Consider the following 22051-nt stretch of genomic DNA (forward strand, 5'->3'; position numbering starts at 1 on the left):
TGATTCTGATTCTACTTTTCTCTCTTTATTTTCTACTTTGTATCCATTCTCTATCACTAAGAGATATTTCTTCAGTTTCCAGAATGGTTTCATTTGGGGTCAGAAAATCTTCCATCTCTTGGCAACCCAGCCAGCCTCCAGCCGAACTGCCAGACTTCCCCCGTTTTAAGACCAAACCCAGGACAGGTGCAGTGAGTGTGGCTATGAGAATCCAAGTATGGTCTTTAGCAGTCTCTTGCTCTGGACAGGATATCACCCCATCTCTCTCACACACATTAAACGAATTAAGAAATGGCTAACTAACATCTTAAAAAAAGTAGTTGTTAATAGAGAATCCATTGAATGATTTTTTTGAGACCATGGCATTGCACTTAATGTGAAGAAGCTCTCATTTGGAGCTCATTATGGCAGATAAATATGAATTAATCACTGGACTGGAAGTGATTAGGGTGTTTGTAGTGGGGTTCCACTTGGACTGGTACTTGGTCTGGTGCTATTCAATATATGCTGATAAAATTTATGGATAACAACAATTCATCATCATAATCATGGCAAAACCCAAGGGATGTATCCCCTTGCCCATCAAGTGCTACCCAAATCAATCTCTAGTTAGGTCTTTAAGATGATCTGGCTGGATAGTCAGCTTATGTCCAGCATTGGGACCTTACTGGACCACTGAAACTTTTGGTGACCACTTGATTGCTGGTTATGTAGGTGCATCCCTTAATAAACACACTTTGTAATTCATTGGTCTTCCATCCTAATAACATGTCTATACCAAGTCAGCCACCAAAACTGAACCAGTGCTGATGGAGGCAATTGCTGGATTTGGTTATGAATATCCTCATTTCTGATCTTATCCTGCCAGTTATCTTGCTGTCAAAGATGATGAGAATTGAAAACATCAGTCCACCACTCTGCGCCCATGTTTCGCTGCTCTACCATATAATTAGTATAACTGTGGTTCTATAGAGTTGCCTCTTTGAAGCAAGTATGTCATCATGTCCCCACAAGGGCATGAAATTTAGCAGCATCTCTTGATATAGTAGTGTCCATATAGCAGAGTGTAGCAGGGCTCCCCTTGCTCCTGCTTCTGCTGAGTTCACAAACCACTCAGAGACCCTTGGAGCTCAGCAGTCACCTGTGTAGTTTGTTTACAGCGTATGCTTCCACCACCTTCTCACCATATACAGCTTGGGTTTTCAGACTTAAGGATTTCTCAGCTTCTGCACCCAGAAGGGAAGAGCTACTGCTCTCCTTTCACTCTATGGCTCCCCTCCTGGCTTCCTTCCTTGGGGTCCAGGCTAATTAGGCTGGTAGCTGTTTCCCATTCACTAATCAGGTGCAGGTTTCTCTAGGCAGCTCCAATTTATCTCCCTTAATTGGAGCTGGCATGACAGAGGGCTGGCTCAGTTGCCACCTGCTGGACAGGTTAATACTGAGCTTGTTGTAATCTGAATTTGGAGGCTGCTTGATAGTAATGGCCAGGAAATTCATTTTAGCAGATTAATAACCAGATCAATGCCTACTACTTCATGGATGTGTTGTTGTTTTTTTTTCAAATATAGGTTCTAGTTTAAAGGGAATTATTGTGTTCTTGCAATGCATGAATCTATGCCTGACTAGATCAGCCATTAGCTGCAGCAGTTCACCAAACAGACCTGGCCAGACAATGTCCTGAGAATATTGAAGATCCAAAAGCAAAATGATATTTAGCTCAACACCACCAATATCTCAGGCTTACCTACTAACCAATCAGTGCTGATACTGAACAACAATGGCGACAAAACAGAGCCTAGCCAAATTCCTTGGGAATTTATTATGTGTGTGCCATTGAGTTGAATACACCTTTCCATTCTACTGTAGAGCTCTTCTGTCAATTACACTGTATTCTCAGGGACCTAGAGTTGCCACATCAGATCCCAGAAACTTAGTCAGTGCACTGAACCAAAGGCCTCATGGAAGTCTATAAAAGAATGCTGCACATATTTATTAAATTCAGCCATCTTTTCAAAAAGTTGTTTGAAGGTAAAGATTTGGTTGACAGTGAAATCATAGATATGTAGGGCTGAAAGAGACCTGCAGGAGTCATCAAGTCCAGCCCTCTGTGCTGTGGTATGACCAAGTAAACTTAGATAATCTATGATAGGTGTTTGCCAACTTGTACTTAAAAGCCTTCAATGATGGGGATTCCACAACCTCCCTTGAGAGCCTATTCCTGGGCTTAACTACACTGATAGTTAGTTAGTTTTTGCCTAATATTTAAGATAAATCTCCTTTGTTCCAGATAAAGCCCATAACTTCTTGTCCTATCTTCAGTGGATATGGAGAACAATTGATCCTGGTCCTCTTTATAACTGCCTTTAACAAGACAGTCCTGAAAAAACAATGGAACAAACTATTAAACACTCAGTTTGTAACCATCTCAAGGATAATATTGTTATAAGGTATAGCCATCATGGATTCATCAAGAACATATTCTGACTTAATTTCCTTCTCTAGCATGGTTACCAGTCTAGTGGATGGGGGAAGCAATAAATGTGATATATTTTAACTTTAGTAAAGTTTGTGACACAGTCCCACACAACATTCTCATAGGCAAAGGAGGGAAATGTGGTTTAGATTAAATTATTATATGTTGGGTACAGAACTGGGTTAAAGATTGTACTCGGAGAGTAGTTATCAATGGTTTACTGTCAAACTGAGAGAGTGTATCTCATGGGGTTCCACATGGGTCAGTCCTGGGTCCAGTACTATTCAATATTTTCATTAATGACTTGGATAATGGAGTGGACAGTATGCCTCAAAATTTGTAGGTGACACCAAGTCGAAAGGAGTTGCAAGCATTTTGGAGGACAGGATTAGAATTTCAAACAACTGGGACAAATTGGAGAAATGGTCTTAAACCAATAAGATGAAATTAAATAAAGACAAGTGCAAAGTACTTCACTTAGGAAGGAAAAATCAAATGCACAACTACAAAATGGGGAATAACTAGCTAGGTAATAGTATGATTGATCACAACTTAATTATGAGTCAACAATGTGATACAATTGTGGAAAAATGCTAACATTATTATAGTGTATATTAACAGGAGTGTTCTGCGTAAAACATGGGAAATAATTGTCCAGTTTTACGTGGCACTGAAGTACTGTGTCCAGTTTTGGGTGTCCTCCTTTAGGAAAGACGTGGACAAATTGGAGAGCGTCCAAAGGAAAGCAACAAAAATTATAAAACGTTTAGAAAACCTGATATAAGAGCAAAGGGTTTTAAAAAAAAAGGACGTGTTTCCCTGGATCCTCATTGTTCCCCTCTTTAAAGATAAGTGCTGTTTTTGCCCTTCTTCAGTCTTCTGAGACCTCGTCTGTCCTCTTGAAGATATTTGCTGACAGTTTGGAGATTGCATCAGCTAGTTCCTTAAGTACTCTAGGTGAATTTCATCGTGCCCTGCTGACTTGAATACATTTAACTTATTGAAATATTCTTTAAACTATTCTTTCCCTATTTTGGCTTGTGTTCCTTCTCCCCTATTGTTAATATTAATTGTGTTGAGTATCATTAACCTTTTTAGTGAAGAGTGAAGCAAAATAGGCATTAAAAATTCATCCTTCTTGATATCACCTGTTATTGGCTCTTCTTCCCTGCTAACTAGAAGACCTATATTTTCTGTCATCTTTTTCTTGCTCCTAACATAGGTAAAGAACCTCTTCTTACTGCCTTTTATGTCCCTTGCTAGGTGTAATTCATTTTGTGTCTTAGCTTTTCTGATCTTGTCCCTACATGCTTTTGCTATTCTTTTATACTCCTCCTTAGCATTTCTGCCATGTTTCCACTTTTTGTAGTATTCCTTTTTTATTTTTCAGGTAATTATAGAGCTCTTGATGAAGCCATATTGGTGTTTTACTATTCTTCCTGTTCTTCTTTTCTTTGAGAATACTAGGTCTAAAGCCACCCTAAGTTTCCTGGCCTTTGCCATAAAGTGCATAATTGGTCTGAAACATTAACATGGAAGTAAAGAAATTCCCTGGGACTGAAAACAGTGCAGTATCTCAGCGCTGGGTGAAATGTAAATAATGTTGAGAACAAGGCAGCCAAACAGAATGATCTGGATTGCATGGTAATCTGAGCCCATTCAAGGAAAATGTATTTTAAAATAGTCAAATGCACAGTTATACATCTAGGGAGAAGGAGTACAGGCCATACCTACAGAATGGGGGGCTATATCCTGAAAAATAGTGATCCTGAAAAAGTTCTAGGGGTCATAGTGAATAAGCAGCTGACCATGAGTTCTTAGTGTGGTGCTGCGGCAAAAAGGGCTAATGTAATCCTTAATTGTATAAACAGGGAAGTAGTGTGTATGAGTAGGGAGATGAATTTACCACTGTATATGGTATTGGTGAGGCTGATACTAGAAGACTGTGTACAGTTTTGGTGTCTATATTTAAAAAAAAATAATTGAGAAGCTGGAGAGGGTGCAGAAAAGAGCCAGAAAAGTAATTTGAGAGTTGGAGAAAATGCTTTACAATGAGACACTTCAACAGGTCAGTCTGTTTAGCTTATCAACAAGAAGATTTAGAGCCAACTTGATTACAGAGTGTGAGTACTTTCACAGGAAAAGAAAATACCAGGTAGCAAGGGGCTCTTAATCTAGTGGAGAAAGGCATAACAAGAACTGTTACCTGAGGTTCCAGTGAACCCAAAGCTCTTGGTACCTGGGTTACAGTGAACCTGAAGCTCTTGGTAACTTTACTTTTTGCGAGTCGCTATCAGGACAAACCAAGGGAGATGTAGCACTTCTATCTGCTATGTGGCTGAGACAAACAAATCAAAACCACGTGCGTTCACTTAAAGCCAGTACTTTTTAATTCCCTGCACTCCCAACAGAATGCCTCTACTTAGTCACTGCTTTATCTAGTCTCAAGCACGCACAAATACAATAGGTTATAGAGCACCCCAAACTGCAAAATACCCTTTAGGCTTTCCCCTCAGGAGCTTGGAGTGGTCTTTGGGTGATTTCAGCCATAGCGTTTCAGTGGCCAGCTGTCCATCTGTGGCTGGAGATCTTGATGTGTCCACAAAGTCCCAATTCCCTTTTATAACCCCCAAATTACAAAAACGTGTCAATCAAAAGTATCACATAGCTGATCAAATGGAGCAAAAGCAAAGGTTGCAAGGGTTGCCAAAAATAGGATGTGGTGTTGTGGTTTCAGGTCATTAGTCTGCCAGGTGTACATATTTCCAGACTGCCTGTTTTTCACAGACTTTCACTCCTGCACTCCAAGAAAAGAGCACAGAGGGTGTTTCCATTTGTAATTAGAAAGCTCAAGTAATTCTAACACGCACGCGCACACACACACACACACACACTCTGAGCTAAATTCTGCATTTACTTATGAGGTGTTCACAGATGAATTCAGTGGTAATGAAGCTTCTGCAACTGAGAGTAGAATTGGGTCCTCTATCTTTAAGGTATGACATTTTTTTGCAGGATACAAAGGTATTTGCTTTTCAAAATATTAAAAAATATCACAGCTATACTAAGTAGCCATTGTTGGATGGAATCTGCAGATTTGATGGAATTAACAATATTCTTAGGCTGGAATACTGTATCCAGAAATTTTATATTTTCCTCTGATATATTAAGCTGTAGATTCACAATGACTATGATAGAGACATTTAAAAATTAGGCAATAAATAATGCAAAATACAATTTAGTTTAATCCTATAAAATACATGAAGAAAGTTAGAAATAACTTTTAGCATGACAGTTCCTCAATAGTATTAATGAATGATAGAGTCCTTTATAAGACACCTCATCTTTTTATGTCTAATATAGATATTAGTAAAATTACATTATATTCTGAATAAAATTGAGTTACAATTACATGTCAGTTCCTATGTATTTGGATATTTGAAACTGACTTTGAAAATAACAAAGACTATGATTAGATTTTTAAAGTTCTTGCCCTGAAGAATCTTTTTCCTTTAATAGAAACTGCATATCATGAGAAAGGTAGTTTATCTAGAAATTAGAGGTTGGCTTGAAATATGCAAGTTGCTTAACTACCATCAAAATAGCTGAGACATGATCAGATACTCACTTTGCCAAGGATATAGAATAATTAAATGTAAGGTGCTTGGTACACAAAGAAATTATTAAAAGAAAAAACAGAAAACATGGCCTGCAATTGGACTTGTCGGGTGTGAGCAGCACTACATATTTAGCATAAATAAGAATAAAACAGAGAAACATGGACATGAGATCAAAAGAGAACAGTGAAAAGAGAGAGAGGTCTTTTTAACTTATGTACTTGGATGATTTTTTTTCTTAACCCTGTGTCATGTGGCGTGTTTGCAGATGGTTCAGAAGCAGCATACATACGGTTAGGGGGATAGGGATTAGGGATGTTTCATCTTGTCATGCTGAAGTTTGTTAAATCAGCTGTATTTATTATGCTAATAGAAGTGAATGAGGAATGTTCTATGTCCATTGTCACAAAGTATTACAGTCAGCTCAGTTCTGGTGCCGGAACCAAATAATAAACTTTTCACTTGTATAATACCTTTTATATAGGGATATTAAAAGACTTAAAATACTAATTTTGGCACTTGTCATCCAGGTTGGAATTAAGTTGTGTGACTAGAATTATTGTTCTGCCAACTCTTTCCCACTTTTTGCAAGGTTTGGCTGTTGCCATCTGATATATTAATAGCGGACTTGCATCCTGTTTGGGGCTTCCTTTTGTTGGAGCTGGAAAATAGACTAGGTGAAATCCTAGTTCTATTGAAGTCATTGAAGGAAGGCCAGAATTTCACCTTCTATGTCTTAATGTTGGATTTTAAGCATGTCTTGAAAGTCTGGCCTTAATATATTATTAATATTAGTATTAATGTTTATTTGGGTTGGTGTCCATTACCTACTGTGCCATTTCCACATACTTAGGGACAGTCCTGCTCCAGGGAACTTACAATCAAAGGGGACAAACAGTTTCTAAATAAAACAAAATGTTAAATTTAATGTAGAGTTTTCACAGTACTTGTATGTAAGAACTGGTGACGTGTGAAATATTATTATAGAGATGACTGGTAATACCATCTATTATTAAGGTTACTTGAAACTTCTATTATAAGACCCTCTTCTTAGTTACTTATAACTTTGCCAAACTTAGCAGTTTGGGCTGAGTGTCTGCCTCAGAATGATATTTTTTGGAAATTTTTGGCCAAAATAGTTCAGCCACTTCTAAGAATGAGGGTAGAGAAACATATGTTGTTTTGTAATGTTAAAGTTCTGTTGACCTTTTCTTTGAGTACTCTACCACCTGCTTGCTTTGTTCAAGGACTCAAAATATGGCCCATGTGACCTTTGTGTCATTGATTTGCCTTTTATTGTTTGTATGTAAATTTGCCCAAATTTGGACTAGTTATAAGCCTTTGAAAAGTTGAAACATGCTCAGAAAACACTCCTGAGATTTTTAGCAGATAAAATCTCCCAAGTTTCTGTCCTCGTTGAGCATGCATAACCCCCTCACAGGCCCTTGTGCTGACCAGACTGCACATGCTCCATCCATACACAGTGACTAAGAATGCTCCAATTCCCTCACAGTTCCTGTGTCTGCCAGGACTGCATATATGCCATCCCTAAAGAGTGAATGAGCATGCTCTAGCTGGCCTAAGGCTATCGAGGCAAAGGTGAACTTTCTGTGAATATGCTGCTGTGTGCCAGAAAGAGGTAAGCCACCAGAACTGAAAGCAGAGAGCCTGCCTCTCTTGTGCTTTCAGAAATAGCCCTGCAGGTGTCCAGGCAGTATGGAAGTAGAAACTGACTGATTAACATGCAGAGAGGACAATTGCCAGATTAGGGGGAGGAAAAAGTGTTGATTGGGATAAGGAGTCTGATGAGACTGGGACTGAGGGGAGGGGAAGAGAGAAATTTTTTTACTGAGTGTTGAGGAGTAGAAAACTAGGGTTGGTTGGGCAAAGAGACTTGGACTGGCAGCTGATGAGTGAAATGGGGGATGGGGGAAAATGGGAGCCAGTTGGCCAATGAAGAACACTGAGATTGGACAAGGAGATGGGGAGAGGGGAACTGGGAATGGCTGGACAAGGAAACTAGGACTAGGAACCAATGGGTGGGAGGAAGGGGAGACAGCTCTCACAAGAGCTGAGGTTTGTGGGGAGAACTGGGTCTGTACATATGCTTGTGCAGCCTTAATTCAGCTCCCTTGTGTATATGTATTATGACACAGTCTTTAATTATCTGATCATGTTCTATTTTTACTATTTTAATGGTTAATGTTATTTCAGTTTGAAAAAAGGAAAATAAAATCTTAATTCTATCCCCTTGTTCATATGGACTGTGGCACGGGGTAAATTTGTTAAAAATAGCTAAGTGATGTAGGAGACTACATCCCATTTTAAAAGTGATCTATGCATAGAGTGATCATATTTCCCAAAGATAAAATGGGACACCGTGCAGGGTTTGCCTGGGCCACCTGGCATCACTGCTCGCCCAAGGCCCAAAGGACTTAAAGCTAGTCTTGGAGTGCCCACATCCTTATTCTTCTTGCTTTTCTAATGCATCCTTTATGAGGACCATTTATCCTCACTTTTGCAGGGCTGGCAAGTCATTTCTTGAGACCACTGAGCCTTGGAGCTCATCAACAGGGGTACTTGCTCCATTTCAAAGCCATCCCAAAACTCATTGCCGAAGAGCCCCCTCATGAGAAACTGCTGCCAGAAGAAGTATTGGTACTGCAGATAATGGAGTCATAGAGCTGGTATCAGAGCTTAACAAGTGGAAAGAATTTTAGCCCTCACATTTACTCATTCCTACAGCTATGATCTATGCCCTGCTCTGGAACTGAAAATAGAAAACTGAAAATAAAATTCTGATGGTTTAACTGAAAAGTATAACTCATGCTTTAGAATCTCAGGAGTGTTTCAAAGCCCTGAACCTTTGAGATGATTATTTGCATATCTCCATAAGACAAAGCATAGTAAGTATCTCTGGCTCATGGTGGGTGACCACTAACAGTTTAAGCTATTGCTCTTTGGGCTAGTGGACAGTTCCTAAGATATTCATCAAAAACTTTGAAAGTGGATGCAGCTCATCTATATCATCAAGTCTTACAAGTGAACCTGTATCTTAATGACTGGCTCACATGAGCCAAATGTTACAGGGGTTGGTTAACATTCTCTGGGCTATTTATTCCCTCTGCAGATCTCTGTTTGAGGGTAAATTAAAACAAATCTTGGTCCCAATGTGTGTTCTACTAGTCACAGTGGGCATCTTAGATCCCACAAGAGCTTTGGCATCCCGACCAGAGCACTGGTTCTAAAATTTCATCCAAGCAATGGACATAGCAAGGGTGAGGGGAGGGGATATTTTATTCATGAGGCTTAGGCCTGATGTCAGCCAACATCTGTCATTTCATTTACAAAAACTACAGTGTGATTTTTGCATGGGCAATTGATTTTAGTATACAAACCGAATGTTTACAGCTTTAACTTAATGTTTCTATCTCAGAAGGCCAAAAACTCTAATTTGGTGGACACTGCCAGAGAATGTCTTGAAGAGATGGTCTTCTCTCATCCTGCTCCTCAGATAATGCTAGGTCTAAACACATCCAATATGTGCTAGCAAAAATCTTTGTCTATGAACTTTGGAAGCCCCAGGAGTGAAGATTCCATGTAAACTTGGTTAGAACTGAGCACCTTAAGAATGACTCTCATATCTTCTTTTATAAATCAGAGGGCAACTGATGCCGATTCTCCCAGAAATGTGCTTTGCACCTGGCAGGAAAGAAAAAGTGAGTCCAGAGCTGAGAAACAGAGTTGAAAAGTTGGTCACTCAGACTCTCTGTGGCTTGCCAGATATTTGCTGGCGTCAGGAGGTGTCATTTGAATAGGGATTTTTTTCTGCAGGTGTGAACAAGTAACATTTTGCTGAAAACTGGGTAGAGATCCACCATATCTATCAAATGCCTTTCTTATACACTGAAGAAGGGGCTCCTTCATGTCTTTCCTTGTTTTCTTTTCTTTCCCATAGTACTGAGGAAGATGTGGCAAGACTGACTGAGTATTTTTAGTTGCATCTGCAAGGTTATGGCAGGCTTGGATCTCAGAGCTTATAGTTCTGTCCAAAGAACATCCATTCACTCTCATCTGGAGAAAAGATCTCTTATATTAGCAAAGCGTCAGGGAAGCTTATCAAAATATCATACCCTTTAATCTGAGAACATAGCTACTGTGTAGTAGGAGTAGGAGAATTTAATACACACCTGAGGAGATCAAAGCAGAGTATTGTTGATGTCTAGAAAGCCTTATACCAGGAAATGTTACACTGTCAAATAGAACTATTTAAAAAAGTCTGTTCAAGGTAAGGTCTTGACTGGTTTGCTATTCAGCTCCAGTTATATTACATTTTTTTTTCTGTCCTGGTGTCTTCAAAGCTATCTCTGGTAACTTTGGTTTACTTAGTTTCCTAGCAAAATACTTTTAAAAATATCTTTTGAATCTGGATGCTAGTAGGGCTTTGGGATTTTGCTCTCAGTATTAGAGATCTTATTTTTTGTGGCCATCACCTTGGCAAGAGGGTCTTGGGTTGCAGACTTTGATGGCTAAGCCATTTTATATTATATTCCATAAAGGCAAGATGATACTGGGCCTTATCCCAAATTGCTGACAAAAATATTATTGGAGTTGAGCTTTATCAACCTCACTTGCACTCCATACTCCCCAAAGGCTAGCCTCATAATTGTTCTGGGGAAGTGAGTTTGCACACTGGATGTCAAAAAAGAAATTAGCTTACAACTTAAACTGAAATAAGAAATTCAGAAAGTTGAACAGAATATATGATATTGGAGAATATTCTGTGGTCAAACCATCTAGTCTCAAAGGCTGTCTTAAGTGTATAATACTATGAACCAATCTTTTTATGAACTGGTTAATGTTCATGCATCTGCAGAGCTGGATTGGCTTGCTGTCCTATGCCAACTTTAATGACCTACATCTGCAATGTGCCCATATCTGAAATATGTAGAGATGCTACGTGGAGTTTGTTATACACCTTGACAGTTCATGTTCTCTCCACATGGCATCAGGAGCTGATGCTGGTTTGGGGAGAGTAATGCCTCAGAGCTGTTGAGCTCACCTTCTCAAAGTGGTCACAGCTAAATAGTGTCCTACAGTGGAGCTCTCTGAAAGCAATATCAGGAAGGTGAAAATGAATTTCTTTGCTATTAGTAAATCTTAATCTCTGAATATATTGTTATTTAGTTAAAGGTCCTCAGTGTGGCAGAAAGGTTTGATTTTTAATAGTTTTAATCTATGTCAATTTTTGTTAATAACTTAAGAAAACTCAGTAACATTAAAGATTTGACATTTGGGGAATGTTGAGTGTTTTGGTCCATTTCCTTCCTTCCCACTTGCACCTTCTATCCCCATTGTTTTTTTCTGCCGTCGTCATGTTATATTGTAACTTCGATTGTAAACTCTTGGGGGCAGAGACAATAAATATGAATCTGATCTCAGTTATACTGGTTTTAGAGTGGCGTAAATCTACTGATTTGAGTGGAATTATATCTGATTTAAACTGATGCAAAAGATTCAGAACTATTGTCTTTGGTCTGTAAACTGTCAAGAACATGTACTGGAAAAATAATAATCTTTATTAGTATTGTTACTGCTAGAAAGCCAGTTTTCCATACCAGTGCCTGAATGCACAGCTACATTAAATGTACTTTCATTAGACAGATCTCTAGAAAGAGTGCCAAATTAAATCTCTATGTAATTCTCAATGAGACCAGGGATGAATTAGTTCCAGTTTTGGTCTCTGTTACTTTTATATTGTTATATTGATATTTCCTTCTGAAGGTTCTGTGTGTGTGTGTGTGTGAGAGAGAGACAGACAGACAGAGTGTGATAGTCATTGAAAATAATTTGGTCTTCAAAACTGTTTTAGGCTGTGTGGAGTTGCTGGAGGGGATGTCTTGGTATGTCATTCACAGTTATGATCTATCAAAGAACTTTTTTCAGAAGGAATTCTTTGCTTCCATCGAGGGCAGTTGCATTTGCTGGAATAGAAGGGTTATCCAGGCTATCTTTGCTCATATGCATTTTAGTTGACTAGAGGTCAAGTACATTTCCCTCCATCCTGCTTGAAAGAAGCAGGATTTAGCAAGACCCTTTGCTTCATTCACTGCACACATTGTGTCATATTCTGATATCCTTTTTCCTGTTGAGCAGCAGCTTACTTCAGAGGTAGCTTATTGAAATCAGTGGAATTACTCACAAAGATGCCATTCAACATATAAAGGTGGCAGAATCTGGTCTCACTGCAAGGTAAAATCTGCACAGCACCTAAGGTTCTCTTGAGAGGCTGTCTGTCTCTTTTCTTCCCCATTATCCCTACCCCTGGATACCGGGCTTGTGAGTTACCAGAAATGTGACTTAATTTACAGCTTTCTCCCACCCATAATGCTCTTATTTTTCCTTTGGTTTCTCCTGCTTTTAAACTCGCTTTTCTTTCTGCTTTCTATCTACTACCATGATCACCAGTGCCAAATTTGACTTCTGAACCCTTCTTTTGGTGTGCAATGATAGCTTCTTGAATAAGGATCTAATGACTAAACCGGAGTGACATTTTTCAGACAAAATGTTTATTTGCCAAAAAATTCAGCCTCAGTTGATCTGAAATTGTGAATTGACCAATTAATTTGGGCTGGGAAAAGATTTTTCAGGGCCAGCTCAAAAAACTTTGCATGTGTGCACCCCACCCACAATAACATTTAGCCCAGCGGTTAGGGCACTTGGCTGGGTGGCTCCCAGATTTGAATCCCCATTCTAAAGCAGGGGCTTGCACTCAGATCTCTCCCCATCCAGGTGATCATCTTCTGCACCAGACTGTAGGCTGTTCTCAGATGCATTGCTCTCAGTCTCTCCTGTTGAAGCTTTTCACTTCGTATAAATATCTAATTCGTCATTAGAGCAGAGTCTTGAACTCTGCTCTCTCTCCTGTCAGGTGGGTGCCCTGTCCACCAGGCTATTGGCTATTCTCCACTTAATCTCTTCTCTTGATACAGTTCCATTTTGTATTCCTTGGGCCACAGAGAGTAAGAACAAGAATGGCTGTTTTGCCTGGTGACTAACACGTTCAGGAGATGTGGATTCAAATCTTTTCTGTGCCTGATTCTGAAGAAGTAAGTGAAGTGGAAAATTCCTTGTGGAAGAGAAATGTTGACTCTCTGAAAAGAGACCATCAGGATTTACCTGGGTATCCAATCATTTGAGACAGTTTTTTGCTGGATGTGATTTTGCAAATGCTGTGGTGAAGAGAGAACTTTCTTCACCTCCACATTGCTACCATCACAGAACTGAATTAAAAAAAATATCAATTTGACTTGGCTGCACATGTTTGGTCAGTTGTAGATGATTTTGTATGCATGAATGATGACAGGTGATGACAAATAATAGGATGCATAGAAGGATTATTGATTAACAATCACACTAGCAATGGACTGGGTTGCTGTCTTCATGGTCTTCTCCCCTGGAGAAATCTGAAATCATTTGGATCCTGCGGTCTTCATGATTAAACTAATGAAATAAGTTCTCTATCTGGATGGAAACAAAGATGAAACTATACCTCAAACTCAATTTAGTGATGATCTGATCCTAATGAATATTTAAAAATTACACTCAATACCCAGTTCAACTTGAAATGAAAAACAGACGTGTGCCCAGGTATACATGAGGGCCAGGGATAAATTCATGGTTGTTATGGTGACCATGAGATCCAAAGGCAACCTAAAAGAGCCCTTGCCTACATGGACATTAAAGTCACCTAGAACAATAATCCTGGGTGACTGCAGTGGTAGATTGGACAAGAAATTGGTTTGTTTTAGTTGGAATTCTGTGGTGCTGCTGGGTGGCTTAGGACATCCTAGTTATTTCCACTTTTTCCCCATTCCATGATTTTAGCATGTGGTGAGTCCTCTCAAATGAGTATGAACTCAAGATGATAACTTCCAGCATGTAAGTAGCATGAGTGTATACTGCCTTTCTGTCTCTCTTGGTTGATGTTGCATAATTAATATTTTAAAGATATATCTTAAATTGGGGGCTTTCGTTGTTGTATGTCTGAATTAAGCTAAATGTTAAAATGTGTGCTCAGAACGTGTGGGTGACTGAGTGTACCTGCCCTATACAGTTTTGGATAGGCTAGTATTGTCCTCTTAAAGTTTTCCTAAAACTTACTTGAGGGACTGGTGATGTAGTTTGTGAGGCAGAAGAAATGGTCTTTTTGGGCTATGGAGAAACCCACTCTGCTAATGGTTTAGGGCCTATGAGCAGGGTGAATTTGATCTTCCCTCACCTCATAGCGGTAAGGAATTAAGCTGGTGCTGTGTGTTTCCAGACAGCCTCTCTCTCACTAGACCAGGAGAGCATGGCGGAGTGGGAGCTGTAGTTCCTATGGCAAACAGGATCATAGTCTCTGGCTCTAGCAAAGTCTGTTGGGAACAGGGGCTGGGTATTTAAAAAACTCCTCTCCCACAGAATGGGGAAAGAACTGGGGAAAGCTGTAAGAGTCATTGATCTCTCATAGAAGAACAGGCAAGTAACCCACTTGTTTGTGTGCTTTTTCTGTTATATGCAACTGTGTATAATTTAAGAAAGACTTAGTTTAGTCTGAGGAGGGGCCAAGCCAATTTAAGACAATGACTGGGAAAGAAAGCCAGTGTCCTGGGAAATTAGTTCTGTTACCAGAAACAACAACAAAAACGCAAAAAACCCCCACCAAGAGTGTGATCCTTTTTTTGTTTGGCCTGCCACATTGTGTTAGATATAATTATAGATAGAAGGTGACATTTGAGAACATTCACATAAAGCAAAGAAATTACCAGAGGCAAAAAAGATTGAATTCTTCGAAGTGCAATTTGCATAGTTAATTATTTCCAAGCAAAAGATGCACTGTCAGTCACTGTTCCTGATTTGTAAGATGTTGAAAATTACCCAGTAGATAAAAAACAAACTTAATTTTACGATATATACAATATATCTAATTTGCTAATTGTCTTTCAATGCCTTTTGACATATGATTGACTAATGCTTGTGTTTTTTAACTTCAGTACTGAGCCTAGAGTGTTTTGAGAGATGCAAATGGAAACAAACAAAAATAAATGATATATCTTGCATAATCACAATTTCAGTAGAAATAATGGAAGAATTCACATGCTTAAATATAGCAATCCTTGTTTTATAATACTTTTTGCTGTAATGTACTTCACATTCATGCATGTGTTTAAAAAAAAGAAACATGAAATCATCAAAGATACAAGTTTTGTGTTTTTTTGGAATTCCTAAAGAGTTGCTGATATATCAGTGAAATCTTAGAAAAACATTGTTTATCTATTTACAGGAAATTCTGCATCTGAATGATATATTTTTTCAGTTTCACTTTCATCTGAGCCTATTAAAAAGGTTCTTTTGGGGAAATGGAGATTTTTAACCTAATGCAGCAGCTTGTGCCTATAGCTTCCTCAGTGATATAAACTTCAGAGGTGAAGTCCTAACTCCATCAGAGTCAGTGGCAAACCTCCCACTCCTTTCAATGTGGCCAGGATTTCACCCCTGAAGCTTGTAGATGCAGGTACCATTGAACATAGATTACCAGTCTCTCCCATGTCAATCCTATTCAAGAGGAGGAGGAGCAGTCATATGAATGAGCACTCTGTTTCCCATATTACAGGATTTCCATATTGAATCCTTATGTTTGGTCTGTCTGTTTACTCTAGTTATGATCCAGGTTCAATTCTTTTAATTTGGGTCTCCCACATTTTAAGGGAGCATCCTAACCACTGGGCTATGGGATATCCTGGTGTAAGTGTCTCTGTCTCTCCTGTGGAAGCTGTCCCACTGTGTATAAAAAAAAGAAAATGAATAATTGGTGTAAGGACATAAACTTGTCTCCCACTACCTAGATGAGTGCCCTAACCACCAGGCTATAGCATCATTCTCAATAGCTGTCTCTGGCCCAGGGTGGAACAGCTTCAACAGGAGAAACTGAGATAGACACACTGCTGATTACTCTAGGGTATTCTTCTGCAATATGAGAGACTCAACTTCAAGTTCCTGATCCAATGACTATTTAATTAGTTACATACAATTTAATATTTGGTGGGAGAGAGGAATTCGCCCAGCTCTAGTTCTGAAAGGACATTGGCTATTCCTTTCCTGAGCTCAAAGTGCTGCACAGTTTTCTAGTAGACTCTGTAGTGGAATCTCAGTGTCTTAACATACTTCCAGGCATTTGGGAGAATTTAATAAATAATTGTAACAATCTTATGCCTGTTCTGTACTTGTGTGATTAATAAAGCTTTGGCTTTCCTCCCATAATAAATTATTCCTTTTATTAAACTAAAGGCCTAGTGTTGCAATAAAACTAGTATTATGATATTGAAATCTATCTGTAGCAGACATAAGATAAACAATGTTTGTTTGTTTTTTTAAATTAAGTATGTGGTGCTTTTCTGCAATTTGTGGTACAGAGGTGTTGTAATGGCTTACCACACTGACTGAATTCTTGGTTATTTCAGTTGACACTTTTCTTATTTTCTTTAATACTATAGGAAATTCCACCACCAGGCTCCTATGAGGTTCAAAAATCATTTGAGAAATCACATAATAAAAGCCACTATATGCCTCCCAGAACCACACTGGCTAAAAGAAAGCATACCTCTTTTCTCAGTGCCACACCTAGAAAAAATATATACAACACTGACAAAGATGTACCAGGTAAGTTTATTACTTTCTTTCCTAATAAAACTTTAACTTAAACAGCTAAAATATTATTCTCTTTCTTGAGAACCATTCCAAAATGTTAGTGTTAAGTCATTTGAGACAAGTGATTTTAGATTGGGATTTTCAAAGGAGCATAGGGAAGTTAAACATCCGTGTCCCATGGGATGCAAATCTGAGCCTTAATGCCAATCCTCCAATTTAGCGACCAGTAAGTAAAATAGAAAGCAAAGAATCAACACCTGTTAAAAATACTTTATTGAATTAAGCCACTTCTTCATCCCTGAGGGGATTAATCTGAGGCTATCTGATGACTAATTTTGCTGGTTAAATTGAAATTGTTTAAGGAATGAAATAACCAATATCACTGCATTTTAAGAAAAAATTGTTTGTGGTATTGCTGTAGCTATGATTTTTCCAAGATATGAGAGAGACAAGGTAAGTGAGGGAATATCTTTTATTGGACAAACTTCTGTTGGTGGAAGGTACAAGCTTTTGAGCTACACAGAGCTCTTCTTCAGGTTTGGGGAAGAAAGCAGAGTGTTACGTTTTAAGAAAGCCGATCAAATTGATAAGTGGGCAAACCATATGCCTACTTTATATTTCATTCTGCATGGTGACTTTGAACCTTGTTAATATAAAGACGTTTGTTCCCATTTAAAAATATAGACCTTGTTTACGGCATATGAGTCGGGTTTGATTTGCTTTTCAAACTGTTGACTTACTACTGATTGGGTATGAGAATGCTACATATTTGCTCATTAAGATAAAGTTACATAGGAAAATAGAAATATATTCTCATCTTCCAGTGAATAACTTGCAGTGAAAATTTTTTTTTGTAATTTAAGTCTCGGAAATCATTGCAAAAGTGCTTGTATATCCGTCTCTGCCTTATTATATAATAAATCGTAGATCAGGGGACACAAATTAATGAGGACAGACAGGGTTGGATTTTAAGCAGCAAGCTGCATCTTTTTTTAAAATTGGAGAGGGTCACTATCTGCCTGTCTTCACAAACCAGGCATTCACTTGAGTTCAGTGTGGGGTTTACTGGGTATCTCTCATATAGCCCATATCTCAGGGTAGCTCTCCACTGCCTAACCCAAGGGTTCAACTTGCTTGGCTAAATCCTCTTGCCTTACCCTGTGGCAAAGTCAGAAGGTACCGAAGAGGGACCCCAGTCTGCAAGGACTTCAGGACTTTTCCTATAGACCTAGGGTTTACCAGTGAAATCTCATGTCTCTTGTTTTCTGTTTGCTGGCTTTTTGGCATTATATTCACACTGAACCCCAGCTGCAAGTTGCGACAAACTAACATTCATACAAATTCCTAATATTAAATTCCTAAATACTATTCCTAGATCCTATCATAATTGTGTCTCCATGATTGGTGCAAGAGGCCTGAGAAACCCTTGGCTGGGCTTTAAATAAATGATTTGGGAGCAAGAGCTAATCATCTCACATCTCTCTGGTTGGGCAACAGGGCACTCAGGGGAAGGAGGGGCCTGTCCCTATGTACACTCTCCTTTTATCCTTGCAGATACAATCAGGTTTCCTAGCCATTAAGTTGATGTTTTGCAAATTGTCACACTGTTGCTAGCCATTGTATTCTGGTTGCCAGGTTTCTGTTTGACATGTGATACCTTACCTCACAAACTGTGAGAAAACAGAACTATAATTCAAAGAGTCTGTGGGTTTTAAGGAAGTTTGAGGTATCAAATACAATTTCAAAACATGAAAGAAAAGTAGAATAAATAGTAAGAAATTCTTTAAAGGTGTCCTAGAAATGTATTGTCAGTAAACAGCCAGAAAGTCTGTGTTTGTTCTGGAATCTCAGAATAATAACCTTGGGATAGAAATAGTTTATATTAAGGTTTATTAAAAAACAAAAACAGACAAATACAGGCTATCCAATAAACTACAAAACATAGAGGCAAAATTCAGTGAGGTCCCGGTCTTTCAAGAATGTTAGCCATAGTGCTGACATGAGGATCCACTTTATTTTGTCGCCTTCATTAGCTGTTATTTTGAAACCTCTTTCCGGAGTTTTTCAAGTTATTCTGACAAATTTTGAAATTAATGTTTCAATAACAATTCTAGTATTAAATCATAAATTTATAATGGTATTGATAATGAGTTTATAGAGACTTTCACGTTCGGGTTGCTTCTGCAAATCAAGCCCAGACTGGTAATAAATTGAAAGTTGTATTCATCTGTGTGAAATGAACTGACTGTCCGAGGCCAGACATTTCCCAGTGAGCAGGAATCCACATCACAAAACCATCACCAGAATTGTCAATAAACAGCACCTTTGGTGGTAGTCTCCACAGAGAGCGAAGGATTGCTGGGAGACAGAATTAATGAACCTGTTTGAGGCACTATGATGGGGCAATAAGAGAGAGCTTGCACTGACATTGTCCATGGTATATTTATTGGATGGCTATATAGAGGATTTTCAGTCTCTTAAGTTTCAATCTGCTAACCTTTTTCAAATGGAAGGGGTCAAAATAAACCGTAGAAAAAGTTGCTGCTTTCTCCCATAATACCATTATTTGGTTTGTGGATTAACAGTAATGATTTGTACTTGTGCTTTTTTCCTTAACAGGTAGCACTAGTAATTGCTGCATTTGGCTTAGCAAAAATAATTTGCTGTGTAGTTTTAGATATTCAGCTATAGCAGTTACTGGCAGTTTCTATATATAACAGTGTGAAAGTAAGTTCCAACAACTTTAAAATTACATGTAGTATGCGTCAATAATCAGGGTAAAATTAAAGTAGCTAGCCCACTTTCCTTTTTTTGCGGAGGAGAGGGGTAGATGAGGAAGAGAGGGTCAAAGAAACAGGAGAAAATATAGGAGCTTACAGGCAAACTCTTAAGCCTCTAGGAGAATTCAATCAGAGGTGGGTTTGATGTCACCAGTAGACTGAATGGTGGGCCCTCATGCCAACAGGAGCAACGGGGCTATGACAAATCTGGATGTCAACATTCCTGCAAAAGGGGGAAAGTAGTTCTGAATTACAAATTTACTTCATTGCCTTCTTATATTGTTTACTTGGGGCATTCAGTACATAATTCTAAAGCTTGTTTGACTAGTTGGTATGTTTGTAGGTCACCAACTGTATACAACAGAAGCAAACAGCCTGACCAAGGTATCACTGGCGCCTTTTACTGACATGAATACAAAGTTAGGGTAAATGAAGTTGATGATTGCTTTTGTCTTTTTATTGAAAAAAAAAAAAAGGTGAAGGTCATATCCTGAAAAAGGAAGTATTTTTTCAGAATGTAAAGAAACTGGAAAAGAAGGTAAAAAAAATGCTAGAACATGTAGTCAGGTAATTACTACCTTTTCAAGCTGATAAAGGAAATAAAAAGGCTGTAGAAAGATTTTTTTATAAAAGTACATTACTAAAGATGCAAAAATTGTATGTAACTTGTGTGTTTCCTGAGTTGATCATGAAACATTACTTACAGCACTTGTAAGCAACAACATTGCTAGGAAGGATATGAAACTCCAGTGGTCTTTGTACCTGCATTGATAATGAGGAGAAATGTTAACTAATATAGCTGACAAATGAGCCTCCATATTTTGTTGAGTTATTTAGAATCCAGGGATGGTGCTGACCAGGGACTTTGGAAGATATTAGGCCTTCCCAAATATTAGTTTCATGGTATGCTTCTGAATTTCTGCACAAGGAGAGACCTTGACTGAGTATGGGGCTCATTAGATGGTACTCTGTCATGAAACTGCTAAACATACTGAAACTCCTTTTGGGTTTCCTATTCCCTTCCACAGGCCATGTCTGTTCTAGGGAAAAAATGTTTTAATTAATGTGAAGCTACATTCAGAAAAGCAATTAAAATACTAGGATGCTCACTCACACACAAGAAAAGAGGGATGCCATTAAAAATTGATACTACTCCATCCTTCCCCAGACAACCATTGCCTCTCTCCTTTCTTCTGCATCTCTGAAGTACAGCATTCCCAGTATGATTTTATACCTTTCCCCACTCTCAAACCCAGACACACCTCTGGTATTTGCTTCCGTCTGATCCCAGACATGTATCCTATCTTCTTCTCCTGGCTAAGAAATGCTTTCCTAGTGCCTGTCACTCAGAGTCCAGAAACCTAAAACACTTCTCTTTCTGTAGCATGTCTCAGTATCGTAATACCCCCAGCTGCACACATGCACTGATTCACACGGAGGCTTGGCCAAGAATGGGATGGACATAGATCCCATTGGAGAGAGTGACCTTTGGAGCTGGCAAGATAATAGATCAGGAGACTAAGAGGGAAATAGATAACATGAAATGGATATGTGTAAGCAGGCTTTCAGAAAGTTCTGAATTTCTAATATTATTTATAGCTTAAAGGACTTGTCCCACATGTTTCCATAAATACTGCAGGTTGAACCCAGACCAGGTAATTAATTAGACAGGTTAGTACTCGCCTAGTTTGTTTCTAGGATTGATTTGAAGAAATATTATGAGCAAATATCTTTGACTGGTGGTGTCAGCCTTCAGTACCCTTCTAGGTTGTTTGAGATCCCTAAACTATCCTTTTGCACAATCAATGTAGGTACAACTTTCCAGGGAATGGTAAGCAAAGTGCTGGAGGGACTGAGTGAATTCACTTTTGCTTTAACTGCTGTTAAACCTGAGAAAACCAATCCTGAGATTACCACTGGTGCTGCCCTACTCCCAGAGCTTGGAAAGCCAAAATGGGGCAACCACTTATGATTCATAAAGGACACAATCAACATGAAGACCTGGCTGTAAAAGCTGAAAAATGCAAGTTAGGAACACCTAAGACTGCAAACTTAGGGCATACATGGGAGAATGGAATAATTAGACCAAGATGGAAACAATTTTTAATTGGTCCAAATATCGGTTGGTCTTTCTGATTCTGAAAAGGGAGTTTGGCTGTTCAACAGCATTTGTAAATGCAGATCGCAACAGATAACATCATAAACACCAGTGTGTTGAATTTTGGCTTATAGTACTGTTCAGTCAGGTTAACAATAAGGAGGAAAAGCATTCTGTCATGTTCAAAAGCAACCATTTTCTTCCTAGAAAAAGAGGTTATATTAGAGCTCTCTCAGAGCAATTAGAGAAGAAAGAAAGAGCAGCTGATAACTTAAAAAAATTACCATGGCAACTCCAAAGTGAACACTTGCTTGGATTTGGTTTACTAGGATCCAGAAATGATAGCTGATGAGAAACCACAGCATGTTTATAGACTTTTGCTTGAATCTCGGTC

At 38.7% G+C, this 22051-nt stretch overlaps 1 protein-coding gene across 10 annotated transcripts in view; it reads left to right on the forward strand.

Annotated features, from left to right (window-relative positions):
• Positions 1–22051, forward strand: part of STPG2 (sperm tail PG-rich repeat containing 2) — a 422300-nt gene that overhangs the window by 140776 nt on the left and 259473 nt on the right. For all 10 annotated transcript variants that reach the window (XM_030564765.1, XM_030564764.1, XM_030564761.1 and 7 more), the window contains one exon: positions 16626–16791. In XM_030564765.1, the coding sequence (XP_030420625.1) occupies positions 16626–16791 (166 nt within the window). The remainder of the gene's footprint in view (positions 1–16625; positions 16792–22051) is intronic.

The sequence above is a fragment of the Gopherus evgoodei genome, chromosome 5 (assembly GCF_007399415.2).
Source record: "Gopherus evgoodei ecotype Sinaloan lineage chromosome 5, rGopEvg1_v1.p, whole genome shotgun sequence".
NCBI lineage: Eukaryota > Metazoa > Chordata > Testudines > Testudinidae > Gopherus > Gopherus evgoodei.